The sequence below is a fragment of the Nilaparvata lugens genome, unplaced genomic scaffold (genome assembly GCF_014356525.2).
Source record: "Nilaparvata lugens isolate BPH unplaced genomic scaffold, ASM1435652v1 scaffold5935, whole genome shotgun sequence".
NCBI lineage: Eukaryota > Metazoa > Arthropoda > Insecta > Hemiptera > Delphacidae > Nilaparvata > Nilaparvata lugens.
The window spans coordinates 4,446-20,084 of record NW_024091707.1 but is presented as its reverse complement, the minus strand read 5'-3'; the positions used below and the strand labels follow the sequence as shown (position 1 = coordinate 20,084).

The window sequence follows — 15,639 nt, the reverse complement described above, 5'->3', positions numbered from 1 at the left end:
TTCATAATAGTAGGTTAAGTTATTGCTTTGAAATTACAATATGCTAGAAGGGGCTAGGGCCCAGGTAGAGTTATGTTGTTGATGTTTCAAAGGTGAAAGGGAAGGTTAGGGTGTTAGGATTTTGATTTGAAATTGCAATATGCTGACTTCAGTTAAATAACAACTTGTATATTTTATGGATTATATTATTCAAAATTGATCTTTCTTTTATTGAAAAGAATAATTATATATTACATTCAGAATTCAGTTTGTTTTTTGGTAATATTCTTCAAAATTATATTTTTAATATGTGAATATCTACTATTTTAGTTATAATAATGTTAAATACTTCTATGTTCAGTTAGTTATATTGAATTCAATGATAAATCATGATTGGATAATAATATTATCATTAAAATAAAATGATGATTGGCTCCAGTCACAGTACTCGGTAGCCATCATCACATAGAACGTTACATTGAAAGATGACTGAATGGAACGGGAAAAAATCGTTACCAGCGCATGTGCAATACTGTGCTGATTGAGACCGAGAGTTATTTTTCCATTCAATGCCATTTTGATTTAATATCAAGTTCAAGTTCAAGGTAACCTAACCTCTCATTTTCTTTTCAGTTATTTATTTTGAATCTGTATGTAGTGTAGTGTTGTGAATTAGTAAAGAAGAGTTTATGCATATATCAAGTTAATTATATTACTATCATATTTCATAAAACTTTAAAGTGAAAAAACATTCACATTCTTTGATGTGGTGACGTCCGTTTAATTATATATTAATTGCAAGTTACTAACTTATGTCGTGAAATACTATTGTCACTATTGTAGCCTAGTGTGATTTTGTATTGTTTGATTCAAAACTACCGGTATTTGAGAATCAACTATTCTTTCCATGAGAGGTAAGATACTTACTCCGCTTTTTACAATATCAACATAGGCCTAAATAACGCCTATTAATAGATTGAATGGATCTCTTGAGTAATTTATATTGTGTACAGTAGATAATTAAAATATTTATATTGTGTGATTAAAATTAGGTATCTATTATATACTTTGAGAAAGTGTTAAGATAAAACTCAAATAATTGATTTCAAATACCGGTAGTTTACCGATGAGAGTATTTCAAATTTAAATTCAATGAGATAAGTTAAATTGTCAGTATCTGTGACATTTGAAGCAAACAAATAACAAAAGATTGAAAGATTATTTCTAAATGATTGGAATCAAAATATGAATAATTTATTTAGATTTAATCACAAACCTTAAACTGAATTAAGTTATAAAGTTTTGATAAATTAAGAGCTAGTATTAGTAATATTAGTGGTGGATCAAAAGATGAACAATTCAACTCTTTTTTAATAATTATTGTTGGATTATAGAGTATGGGTTGAAGCTAGGTACCTTGAAACTCAGAGCTAGTAGAAGAAAATAGTAGAAATTAAAAACCCTACTTTCAAAAGTCAATTGCACGATTTATGTCAGTCACTGTTATTATTAAACCAAACTAATAAAATAATTGAATTGTGAAGTGTTAGGTAATTGTAATAGGCCTAGTAATTATGAAACACAAAACCTGTAAAGTATGAAAATAAGATAGATAGTTTATATACTTATTGACCTTGAACTGAACAAATTTCTAATGTGTGAAATTATAAACTGTTGAAAAAGGGCTATTATTATAGAATATGTTACCAATGTATCCTATTAGAATTGATTATGATAAATCAATAGTAAAGAATTTAATTCTATGTTATTATTGATAAATTATGATAGGCCTATAGGTAAAACTCACTGATTTTAACTATGAGCTGAATGGGAAAAAAATATAAGGTTCTTTATAAGCAGAAAGTACTGGCGAAATGGGCGTACAATGTATAATATGAGTAAGTAATAAAAATATTGTGCATTTTTAAACTGAACTTGGTGAGCCTTTGACAACTTGACAAAAACTTGAAAATATGTTAAAGTTACTAACCTTGATATCGGAGCTAAACAATTAAATGGCAGGTAGGTCCGAAAATTACTAAACTAAACTTATAACTAAAACTACACTTAAACTACAGCTAAACTACTAGAACACCAAACTAAGTTATAACTAAGAACTAATAACTAACAACGAAGATAAACAATAGCAGCGAATTCGAGAGCGAGCGAGATGGCTATCAGTGAGAGACGCAATGAAGCAATGATGAAAATAGTTCCAGGACTCTTATATGTGACTGTTAGGCAGTTGCACCAACTGCCAGCTGTAGATCGTTTATAAATATTAATATTGAAATTTGACATTTTATAATCAAAAACTAATTTTATTTTTCAAATCTTCATTTATAATAACTAATTTAATTATTATGATAAATTGGAGCTGTTAAGCTGCAATAAGATGCATGGAAGTAGGGTTGACTTTGACAATTTCCCATTGATTGACCAACTTGTAAATTTTCGAATTTCAAGTAAATATTGGACGTTTTGTTAATTCTCCGAATATCTCTGTATAGTGAGGTCTACGTTATAGTGGCAGTGTTTGATTGGTAATGGTATTTTATATCCTTGTCTATCATTCAACAAAGCTGATAGCGCTATCTCTTTTTCGCTTTGCTTTGTTGCCAGATCGTCCTTTATCAATGTAGAATTAATTATTAATTAACAAAATATCTCATCTTAATTATGAAATTATTGAAAAATGTAATTTATTGCTTAATAAAATATAATTGATTACTTTTTAAACGAGAATGAACCGTTAATATTACATCAATAAACCTGAATCTCTCCAAAAAGGATATAAAATACTTGATATTCTCCCACTGGAAGCGCGTTTGTGCCGTGGTCGTCAGATTATTCATCATATAGTAGAGCTGAATTTCCTTATGGTTCCTGGTGTCGGTGTGGTGAGATTCTTTCCTTAAAGTATTCTTGTAAACTATAATATGGTCTTGTTGTGAGAATTTTTTAAGTTCATTTTTAAATTGACTCAAGTTTTCCAAGGTCTTCAATTCATTTGGCAAGCAGTTGTATATCCTAGCGCAGATGTATTTGGGTCCATATTGGGTCAGTCTAGATCGTACCACTGACACATGAGTGTCGTTCCTTGGTCTGGTGTTGTAGTGGTGATATTGCTGATTGCTCAAAAAAATATCTGGCTTCCTTCTAGTCGTCAAACATGCCTCCAAAACAAACAATGCAGGTAGTGTTAAAATGCCGGCCTCCACAAACAAGGGTTTGCAGTGGGCAAGGTATGGTTGCCTGAAGATAGTCCTTATAATTCGTTTCTGTAGAAGTAAAATTCTTTCCATGTGTGGACTGTTTCCCCCAGAATAGTACACCGTAATTTATTATCCGTAAATAATATCCTTTCTATCAACACACGTCCGGAATTTGAGAGGTAGAGAGAGAGAGAGAGAGAGAGAGAGATTGATTGATTATTTTATTTATTTAGATTAGCCTACAATAAGTAATATACTTAGGTTACTGGCTAACAGACTTAGGCTATATACAAGAGCTTACACTTACAATACAGCAAAATTATAGATGAATGTACGTAATAAACTAAGAAAACAATTACTGAACTGTTTATGTATGAGAAAAGCAATTTGGATTTATTGTTATGCATCTACATAAATTGGCGGAGCTTTGGACATATCAATGTCCATTCTTTAGAAATAATATTCAAAATATTTTACAAATTATTTTCAAGCTACAGTAAATGATTCTATTACATTCTTATGATGACAGCAAGTTGTATAATAATCCTGGAATTAAATATTTGCGTTTATTAAGGGTGTAGTTTGGACTGTAGGTCCTCACTGCCACACAATCCTAGAAAGAAAGAGATAGAGAGTGAGAGAGATACGTTACCAGATCGTTTTTAGCTATTTAGAAATATAATCTATTAACAACATATTTAATCTCGATTTTGAAAATGTATTATTCAATCATTGAAAAATATTTTTTTCGTCGAATAAAATGTAATTTATTGCTTAATAAAATATAATTGATTACTTTTTAAACGAGAATGAACCGTTAATATTACATCAATAAACCTGAATCTCTCCAAAAAGGATATAAAATACTTGATATTCTCCCACTGGAAGCGCGTTTGTGCCGTGGTCGTCAGATTATTCATCATATAGTAGAGCTGAATTTCCTTATGGTTCCTGGTGTCGGTGTGGTGAGATTCTTTCCTTAAAGTATTCTTGTAAACTATAATATGGTCTTGTTGTGAGAATTTTTTAAGTTCATTTTTAAATTGACTCAAGTTTTCCAAGGTCTTCAATTCATTTGGCAAGCAGTTGTATATCCTAGCGCAGATGTATTTGGGTCCATATTGGGTCAGTCTAGATCGTACCACTGACACATGAGTGTCGTTCCTTGGTCTGGTGTTGTAGTGGTGATATTGCTGATTGCTCAAAAAAATATCTGGCTTCCTTCTAGTCGTCAAACATGCCTCCAAAACAAACAATGCAGGTAGTGTTAAAATGCCGGCCTCCACAAACAAGGGTTTGCAGTGGGCAAGGTATGGTTGCCTGAAGATAGTCCTTATAATTCGTTTCTGTAGAAGTAAAATTCTTTCCATGTGTGGACTGTTTCCCCCAGAATAGTACACCGTAATTTATTATCCGTAAATAATATCCTTTCTATCAACACACGTCCGGAATTTGAGAGGTAGAGAGAGAGAGAGAGAGAGAGAGAGAGAGAGAGATTGATTGATTATTTTATTTATTTAGATTAGCCTACAATAAGTAATATACTTAGGTTACTGGCTAACAGACTTAGGCTATATACAAGAGCTTACACTTACAATACAGCAAAATTATAGATGAATGTACGTAATAAACTAAGAAAACAATTACTGAACTGTTTATGTATGAGAAAAGCAATTTGGATTTATTGTTATGCATCTACATAAATTGGCGGAGCTTTGGACATATCAATGTCCATTCTTTAGAAATAATATTCAAAATATTTTACAAATTATTTTCAAGCTACAGTAAATGATTCTATTACATTCTTATGATGACAGCAAGTTGTATAATAATCCTGGAATTAAATATTTGCGTTTATTAAGGGTGTAGTTTGGACTGTAGGTCCTCACTGCCACACAATCCTAGAAAGAAAGAGATAGAGAGTGAGAGAGATATGTTAACTGATGTTGTTATTAGACTATCGAATCTAATCTTTCTCAATATTTATACCCTCAACATAGTATTGGAAATTATATTCTCAAATTTGTTGAAGCTTTCTCAAGAATTTATTGTCATCTTTGGTATCAAATTTAAAAAAAATTATCATGTCATAGGCTATATTATGTTAACCTCTGATGGAAAAACAATTTACTTATTTCTTCATTTATTATTTACAGCTGTCCTGATGAAGAAAATGGCGACCCAGCGCTATTCTCAGCGAAATTGTCTGACTGTGTTTATTGCATACAAAGACTTGGGTTGGTTGTGTCAGGACTCTGATGAGAAGTGTCTCACTCTATCCAAACAGAACTTCATTGCGCAACTGATGAGACAGTTTCAGCGTTTCATTACATCAACTAATCCTCAATATCTAGGTGAGTGGTACATGGCAGACCATAATCACGTATCTTTAATTAATAGCTGGTTTTATTTTTCATTGTGATGGTAACATACTAAAAGAAAAAACAATTGAATTTCATAATCACCATAGTGATGCTCACGTTATAATGGCAGTATTTGATTAACATTGGTGTTACTATTCTGGTCTATCATTGGACAAAGCAGATAGCGCTATCCTTTTCTAGCTCTGCTACGTTACCAGATCGTTTTTAGCTATTTAGAAATATAATCTATTAACAACATATTTAATCTCGATTTTGAAAATGTATTATTCAATCATTGAAAAATATTTTTTTCGTCGAATAAAATGTAATTTATTATTTCAAACAAGAATGGACAGTTTATATTAAATCAGATATACCAGTATCAGTTATCATCTATTCAAGACAGTGGCACCTATTCAATTCAGGAATCAGCCTGAAAGTATCAGGTTTTATAGTGTTGTCTATTCAAAACAGGTGCACCATCGGTTATGCTGTTTTCCTATATTTCTCCACTGCCATTATAACGTCGACCTCACTATACAGGGTGTTCTGAAACAAGTTGCCCATAAGTCATAGCGTGATTCCTCACATCAAAAGAAGAAAAAAAAGTCCAATTAACATAGGTCCGAAAATGCTTGGTTACCAAGTTATACAGGATGAAAGATTTCGTCTGAATTTCAGCTCCCCTGCCGAAACGAAGCCCTACGGGTATTTGTTGACTGTTAATTAAGATGTACAATTTAGCGTACTTTATGTAAAATGAACTGAAAAATTGAATAAAAGCGTTCTCAGACCTGTAGCTACAGTAATTTTCAAGATGTGTGACGAAATACGCGATTTGCGTTTGAGAACGCTTTTATTCAATTTTTCAGTTCATTTTACATAAAGTACGCTAAATTTTACATCTTAATTAACAGCCAACAAATACCCGTAGAGCTTCGTTTCAGCAGGGGAACTGAAATTCAGACGAAATCTGAATATTGGGTTAGATTACATCAAATACATCATTCCAACTTCAATTAATAATACATGTATTGCATTCTGTTGTGTATTATTTGATTAGATGCATATTTGTCAACTGACTTATGGGCCATTCTGTATACAAGGATAGCAACACAAATGTTACGGTAATCAAATACTGCCATTATAGCTTGGGCCTCACTATACATGTCTTCTACTTCTACACCAATAATTACGGCTGGTTCTCGGTGATTTGATGAAGCCAACTATATCCTGGTTTTGGAGAATACTGATTAGACTGTTCTCACTCAGCACGGCTCATCGGAATAAATTGTCCTGACTGTACTGGTCACTTTCATTGCCTGCTGCTTTAATTGGTCCAGGGATCAACATGTTCTAAATTTCACTGTCAACTCAATCCGAAAGTTGTTGTTGTTGTTGTAGCAGCTTGGGGAACCCTGTTGTTTCACTCCTCCTCCGTCTCAAGGCCCAGGAAGTGGGCCACCCCACAGGGGCTGGCGGCTGTCAGTAGTGTCGGCTTCGAGGGGCAGCTGAAAAGATGCTCTGTGCTGTGGGGTCGGGACATGAATCACTCACACCATCAGTGATTCTGGACATGTAACTGTTCACAATCACAGAGTAGCCCGATCTCAGTTGAGCAAGGATGGTGCGGGTCCTTCTGGGGGCGGATACCCCCTAAACACAGGATTAAGCCTTAATTACTAGGGTTTCTTCCCCAACCTCTCTTACTAGGCTGGGTGAGATTTCACCCATATTTTTCTTATCTTTTTATTTCACTTTTTTGAAAGTTATATTCCTATTTATGAATAATGAATCTCATGATCTACTATTTGAAGAATATTTCAACGTATCTTGCCAATTTTTTAATATATTTTTTCATAATTGAAAATATGTCTGTTTTTCTGAAAAATTTGATGATGATCTCTGGTAGATCAACAAAAAAATAATTGATGCACAACCATTTTCTACAAATTATAACTTTATTCTTCATATATTTTCAAATAAATTAATGATTGTATAATAGCATAGCCACCTCTAATACAAGGCCGCGGCCCACGATATTGCAACGTCGCAGTGTAGGCCTAGAATCTAATAAATGATTGGTGAAAAAGATCAGCTGGTATTTTTTAAATCTTTTTCAATGAATCATGTATTAGATTCTAGGCCTACACTGCGACGTTGCAATATCGTAGGCCGCGGCCTTGTATTAGAGGTGGCTATGATAATAGTCAATTTCCTAAAAAAAATTCATGACAAATTCATTCAATATTTGAAAAACTCACACTATTACTAGGCTGGGTGAAAAATCACCCAGGGAGTCACAATACAGTAGAACTAGCACAGGCACACAAACAAAGAACTATATATTTCATATCTGTAGGCATCGTTGCCAACCTAGAGCATCGAAATTTTTCAAGCCCTGGGTGATTTTTCACCGAGCCTAGTAATTAAGGGTTAAGCCTCAGTCTGCTAATGCTCAATCCGAAAGTCGTAGTAGTTGCTGTGCGTGAAGCTATATGACGCTGGTTAGATGGTCTCTTACTGTGCCATTCTTAACCGCACAAATCTGCTAAAACAGACAGTAGTCAACAGTAATCGGCTTGAGTTTCGAAAAATCGGCTAGAAATTTTGACTAAACAATCCATACAATGGGATTTCTTCTTATGCCTTGATTTTTTATGGTTATTTCATTGTAAACTGTTTTCTCTCATTGTATTTTTATGTGTTGAATTAAATAACTAAATTGAATAAATAAAAAATTATAAATGGAAATAAATAAATTGATTGCAGGTGGAAGCAAGTGAGGAGACACAAGCAAGAGCTCTGCTCCTTCTGCGCAGAGTTGTCAACAGTGATGCCCAGTTCTATTCTCAGTTTTTCTCGCGAGAACAAGATGGTGTGCTAGCATGCCATCACCATGCAAATCGGGCCTCCATATTCTCAAGGTTAGACATGTGTTTCTTCATAATTTATTACTAGCAGACTTTCTGTGAACATAGACTTGACGCAGTTATAAACCACAGCGTCCTCTAATACTGTTCATCAGAGTAAATTCTATCCTGTCTTGTGTCGGCGAGATATCTGTGCGAAAACGTTTACCGTATTGTCTGATTGGGTTGAAAAGTTTTTAAAAATTTGGTACTATGGGATATGTTTTTTAATAACCAAACAAGTATCCCTAATAGTCCAGTCAATATAGACATAAGAAAGGGGTGTGCTTGCAATTTATATTGTAGTTCTGATTTTTTAATATATTATTAGGGTACATAAGAGAAGTCCAGAACCGATATCTCCATGCAAAATTTCCTTGTGCTACATACAGGGTGGCCCAAACACCTCGTATTTTCAGCTCATTTTCCAGTTTTCAGCTATTTCTGCCAAATCTCATGATCGGACAGAAAAATTTGCTCTTGCCTTTTTTCTAGAATATTAAATTCTGAATAAAATGAGATCATTCGGAAACTCTCTATCTCCAATGAATACTGAGTTATGATTTTTCAAAAATGAGTGAAATTTGAAGAAAAAATCAATTTTGATGAATATTAGTTTTTGATCAACTATTGTTCTTCCTATTGTTACCATTTAGATGTATAATTCAAAATCACTCTGGGCGTATATTTGTGCTCTACAATCTGAGATCAGATAGAGCGCTCTATCCCATATAGATTTCCAATATTTTACCTGCAATGTTTTCAGATCATATGCCTATTGTTTTGAAGGTGTTTAGTGATAAGTTAGAATTCAATGAAAATTTGCTACCGTTATTACCGAAATTGACATGGGGAAAACTAGATGACAGTGGTTATGCTGAAAGGCTTGCTGGGGAGAGTTGTAAAATAGATTTTCTACCAGGAAACATAGATGCAGCAAATAATTTATTGACAAAATTGATAGCTGATTCAGCTAGCGGCTCAATATCGCAGAGAGGAAATAAGATTGATGTCAGGAAAAATGTCTGGTTTGATAGAGAATGTGTAAGATACAGAGATCGCGTGTTTGCGCTTCTCAAATTATTCAGAAGAACGAATTCCAAGCAAGTGAAGAACGATTACACGTCAAAGCTAAAGGAATATAAGTGGTTATGTAAGAGAAAGAAAGAAGCTTATTGGGCCGAAATTAAGGAAAAACTAAAAACTGTAAGGGATTCTAAGAAATTTTGGGAGCTGGCTCGGTTTTTCAGGGAGGGAAAACTTACGCGAAGTGGAAATATTATTCCAGAACAATGGATACAGCACTTTAGACAGTTGTATACACCTGTTAGAAGTAGTGGACAGATATCGTGGGTTGAGCCTCTTGTTATCGACGATTTATTAGACAAGCCAATCGAGATAACAGAAATAGATTTAGCTTTGAAAAAAGCTCGAAACAATAAAGCACCAGGTGTTGATAGAATAACGGCTGAGTTTTTTAAAAAAGCGCCAATAGAATTCCGACAGCTATTGTGCATGTTTTTTAACCGTATATTTCGTTTTCTTGATGTACCAATGTCATTCACAAAGTCTATAATATTTCCATTGTATAAGAAAAATGATCCCAATAATCCTGAGAACTACAGAGCGATTTCATTTACTAATGCAATTTACAAAATATTTTTAAGTGTCTTGTTGACAAGATTGGAGAAGTGGATTTATGGTCGAGAAGTCATAAGTGAGAATCAAGCAGGTTTTCGGAAAGGATACTCCGCAATTGATAACATTTATATTCTTTTCAACGTAATTAAACATTCTCTATACAAGCGTAAAAGATTATACTGTTTCTTCGTCGATTATAAAGCTGCGTTCGATTCAGTAGAGACAAGCACTCTTTTATAGACTGGCTGAGATAGGAGTTTCAAATAAATTTGTTAATTTAATAAGAGCACTATATTGGCGGATTACAAAAATAAAAAATAAAATAAAATGCATGAACATTGAGGTTAGAGTTACTTGTTTACGTTTTGAAAAGAATTAGTCGATCTTGGATAAATCGATAATTATTAGAACCAATACTGAATGAATCAGCTGATTATTCGATCAACCCATATGACCGGTTGAATCATATAAAATTCACTCATAAAGATATATTATGTATACTAAAGGAAGTCGATGTGTAGAAATACAAATAACTATTATTTCTGTATAAATATTATTATAATCTAAAAAAGCATGATAAATCAAGAGTATAAAAAACTCATATAAAAACAAAATGTATTATCTATTAGAATCATATGTTACGCTTTATTTATGAATTCAATTTAAGATAAATACCCCATATATCTGTATAAAAACTTCTTTTATTTAATTTTTTCTATTATAAAGCCGAGGAAGCCCTGATTCCCAAAGCAACCAATTGTATTGAGTCTATTAAATTGAAGGCCAATCAGAGAGTAGCTTATAGAATTATTCTAGGAAGAAGCAAATTTTTCTGAAAACCTCTTTCTTCTGGCTTAAGATCCCATCTCGAGAGGATGCACATGGAGTCTAGGGTCTTTTCTTATTCCTTTTGAAAATTTTTTAATGAATTATTAAGCCAAACCTTTTTTAAATGTAATGTATGTTTGTTGAATGTAAATTGTTTGTGAACTCAGTGCTGTCAAAGAGTTCGTAATTATAAAGATTCCCATAAAAATAGCTTTAATTCGAAAGAAACTTATAAAAATCTGGATTACACGTTAGCCCAGCAGTGACGAAAAGGAGCCTACCTAATTAATTATTGGAAATAATTAATTCAATCCACGAGAACATCCAGAACTTCAGTCAGTGAGTGATAAGTCAAACCAAATGAGCTCATTTGTCTACGTTCAGTGGGGTAATAATTAATAAAAAAGCGCTATTCCAATTAATTAGAGTTAAAATAAAAAGTCACCACGTGTTGAACAATATCACATAGTTCACAAGAACATTTTATAAATTTATTTATTATATGTAGGAAGCTTACTTCCATGCACTGCCCGAATTCATATTAAAAGCCCTGAGATCTCATATTTGAATATTAATTTATTAAATATTAATTTTGTTTATTGAACAAAATATACCATATCAAACTTATAGACCGAACAGGTTTTTATCTGCAGAATTTTATATCGATTGGAAGTCTAAGTACCAATATTAAATATAATATATTTATGAATTTGAAACTCATTATTGTGAATATTAGCAAAGCCTGTGATAATTATTCAGATTTTAAAAGTAGATTATTTAAGTGAATTACAGATTTATTGAATATTTTATGCATATCTGTTTTATGGGAATATATTTTGTGTTTTATGTCAGCATACAAACTTATAGAATTTTTTATTATATCCTAACTCATCTCGTGTTGTATAGTTTGAGCTGTTTTAATATCACCAAATATTTAGCAGCATTTAAAATCATAGAATCAAAAAATATTAACCTTATTCAGAGCACTCAACATTTATCATCCTTTGATGATATTCATTTCATCAGTCAGAACAAATATATTAAGAAATATATTAATAGGTTCCAGTTATATCATATAAGGATCCAGAGAGCTTCAAGAACTGGCGTTGTAAGTTCTAAGGAATTTTGAAAGGGTATATTGGTGAATACTTGTATTCACGACGAGTGTTTTAAGAATCAACTAGAAACAACTATAGTTGGTCCTGATTATTCTCTAGTGGTACATGGTTACTGATAATCAGTCATCAAATATTCTTTTAATTTCCTTACTGGTATTCTTCAAGAACTTCATAGAAGCAGCGGTAAGAATTATCAATCCCTGGTCCTTGAACCTCATGGTGATTATTTGTATTTATAAAATTCATGTTTCTACCACTGAGCTAGAGCTGAGGTTTGAACCCAGTAATTTTGCGAGCCGGAAGGCCTTAATTTTTTGTGAATTTATTCGCAAAAGAGGGAATTTAGAGACTGCTCTTATAAATACCAGAAACATCGTATTATCTGTGAAGGAATTGCAATCTACAACTTCTCACAATAGCTTCATAACGTGGGACTCTATCATAAGAAATAAATCCCCCAGGAGCACAACTTCACACAATGGCGCCCAACGTGGGGCATGAGGAAAAGCTTACCTACTCAATCTTACTATCAATGATTAATGAAATTATTGATAAAACTGAAAGCTGCAAGAAACATAATCTGAAGTTGTTTCGACAAGATATATCTGATGATCTATTGTAAGTTTCTGGCTAAAATAATTGAGTTGCTCTTCAAATTAAAATTTTTCAAGCTGCATAAATACAGACAAACTGTATCACACGAGTTTGACAACATAATTCTCATAATAGAGAAAATTGGATGGAAATTTCCATAAAAGTTATAGTAAAAATTTTGATTTTGATCTTTGAATCTAGACATTGTATGCTGACCAGGGTTATAGGTTATTTGAGGCATTATAATACTATCGTTATTCAGGAGGATAAGACCCTAATTAAAATTTTAAGAACTATATTAGTGTAATTTGTAAGCCATATCTGTCTATGTTGATAAGCGTACCTGTAGCACTCGAAGGTCTTTTTGTAATATATGTATATGACACTTGAAACTTCAACACAACACAATTTTATCCAGAATAGGCACTATCACTGAATCCATTTTAATATTCCTGAGACTTGGCAACACACTTGACTATTTACTCGAAGTTTTTCATAATAACGTCACCATGAACCAGTCGCCGGCTAACTCGCAAATTTCCTACTTCAACGAACATCCCCAAAACTATGTAGCCACGACACCGGCAAATCAACAGCCCCAGGACGATGCAGCGGAGACCCCACGAGAGAGAGAGGAGGCAGCATATGCTCCATCAATTTCGACCCGCAAAACTTGGCCCAATTGTCTTCTACGAAGATTGATAACGTCGTCGATGCGATTAATTCCGATGAGAGTCCGGCGGAGGGAGATGAGGGAGTGAGGGCGTCCAACCCGGTACAGGCGTCTTCGCAGATCGCTCCAAGCGTCGCCGAAGGAACAGAGAGTGCCGCCACCCAATCGCCATCCAACGTGACTAATCAACCGCCATCCGCCACCAACCTGGAAAAACGCAATACAACATTAGACTCTTCAGTCGGTTACATTACCAATCTTATGGCAAATGATTCTACAAACGAACTCAAACTCATGCTCAGTCAAATCTTAGCAAGACAGGACAACGAAGCGAAGGCAAACCGGGAAGCTATGCAGAAAAATAGTGAAACTATCACTGAAAATATTACCAAGACTGTACAAGAAGGTATTAAAACCATGGATGCAAAATTTTCTAGCTTCAGGGAGGAAGTGAGAAATATAATAGACACAAAAATAGATACTCAATCTGCAGTTATCAAAAAGCTGGAAACTCGTCTAGATGATGTCACCTGTCAAATAAATGAACGGTTGGATGACGTACCAAAGGAAGTTGAAAAACAGGTGGACGTATTGGGTAAGGAGCTGGGCACCGCTATCATGGGAACGGTCATGGGAAGGTGTTAGAAAATAAGGGCGAGATAGAGTCGAAAGTGGAGGAAAATAATAAGAAAATAGTAGAAATAGTCAAGGAACAAAGTAACGTGCAGGCATGTATGGCAAATTTAGCGGAGGAGGGGGCAAAATCAAGTGAGAGATACGGCATGTTGGAGAATGCTATAGGCGGACAGCAGTTGAAGCTAACCGGATTGTATGATGAAGTGAATACACATAAGAAAATTATGAATGATAAATGGATCGCAAATGAAGAACGAGTCTCCAGATTAGAAACACGTATGGAAAATATCCCGGTCAGTCGAGTGCAGTATACACCGAATGAAGCAGTAAACGGCACTCAACTTTTTCAAAGTCTTGGAAAATTTGATAATTCCTACCGTCATATGCAACCCAGGCCATTCATAGACCAAATAAAAGCTATTCAGAATTGATACCCACCTCTTGGTTAGTATGGCGTTTCCAACTGTCCAGTCTACTACTTGGCGAGCCGCTGATGTTTTTCCAGAGCCGGATGCGAGATATCAACAGCCTGGAGGACTTCATCTCCCAATTCCTGCAGCAGTATTGGAGTAAACGTAAACAGATGGACGCACTATCAGAGATTATATCATGCACATATGATGATAGAGCAGACAATCATATACTGAATTCGTAGCTAAGATGATGTTTAGAATTTCAGCAACTAACGAATCTTTGGGGACACATCACTAGCAAATATATTAACAAAAAAGCTTCCTTACAATGTTCGCATGACACTGGCAGTATCTTCGATTTCCAGTTGCAAAGAATTAATGGAACATTTACACTGTATCCAATCCGTCACTTCTGAATCCAGTCAGGTAATGACCGTACAGGAGATGCCAATCATTCTCCTCATCAAATAGCAACGCTTCAGAAAAAATTATAATGGTGAATTCAAATGTCAAATGCCGAGCAAACACTCGATATCAAAATACCCGGAAAATATTAGCAGAGGTCAATCGTTTGAAATTAATTCTAGAAATAGATCTCCATATTACATAACACCAACAGGATAGAAGCACATTATAACGCAGACATCATTGTATAGAAATAATAAACAGAAAATAACTTTCACAAATCAAGAAGTAAATTTCACAAAACAGGACGAAAATAAACAAAATCATAACCAAAAAATACATCTTATACAATAGCACATACAACAAGGACAACACAAAATCAACATGCAAATGACCCCCACCAGACACACAGGAGCCCATACAAGACAGCCTACCACACAAAACCGCCGCCCGCCATGCACTTGAACGCCCTGTAACATCAATCCCTCTTGAGCCTTATATTTCCCACTGAAGAACCACACCGCAGGAAGAGCAACCCGCCACCGAGAACACCAGGTTACAGTAGAGGAATTATGTAATATGGAGCCCACATGCGATGATCGTTTTGAACGCCACACCCGCGCATCAAAGGACCACCACCAAGCATCCGCGCACCGAGCCTACACCCCGCATCAATCGACCACACCGAAGCACACCAAGGATGGGAAGGAAGACACCAGTGAGTACCGGAGGACAACATGCAGGATCGGAGGAACGCCCACCGCAAGGCCGGAGACGGAAACGCCCGAGGCAGACACCGACGACCGACTGCATGACCGACTACAGAGAAAAGAGGCATGCACCGCAAGGCCCGGAGCGGAAA

General features: G+C 34.6%; 1 protein-coding gene across 7 annotated transcripts; it reads left to right on the top strand.

Annotated features, from left to right (window-relative positions):
• Window positions 1-316: 316 nt before the first annotated feature.
• LOC120356139 lies at window positions 317-10,399 on the top strand. 7 transcript variants are annotated; one of them, XM_039444988.1, is made up of 4 exons: window positions 591-893; window positions 5,351-5,548; window positions 8,330-9,537; window positions 9,607-10,397. In XM_039444988.1, exons 3-4 carry the CDS (start codon window positions 9,226-9,228, stop codon window positions 10,348-10,350), a joined length of 1,056 nt encoding a protein of 351 aa, XP_039300922.1. In that variant the 5' UTR covers window positions 591-893; window positions 5,351-5,548; window positions 8,330-9,225; the 3' UTR covers window positions 10,351-10,397. The 7 variants fall into 7 exon arrangements, 5 of the variants coding, with proteins under 5 accessions (XP_039300922.1, XP_039300921.1, XP_039300924.1 ...); XR_005573946.1 differs by lacking the exon at window positions 591-893 and adding an exon at window positions 317-584 and having other exon boundaries at window positions 8,330-10,397; XM_039444987.1 differs by having other exon boundaries at window positions 8,330-10,397.
• Window positions 10,400-15,639: the final 5,240 nt, after the last annotated feature.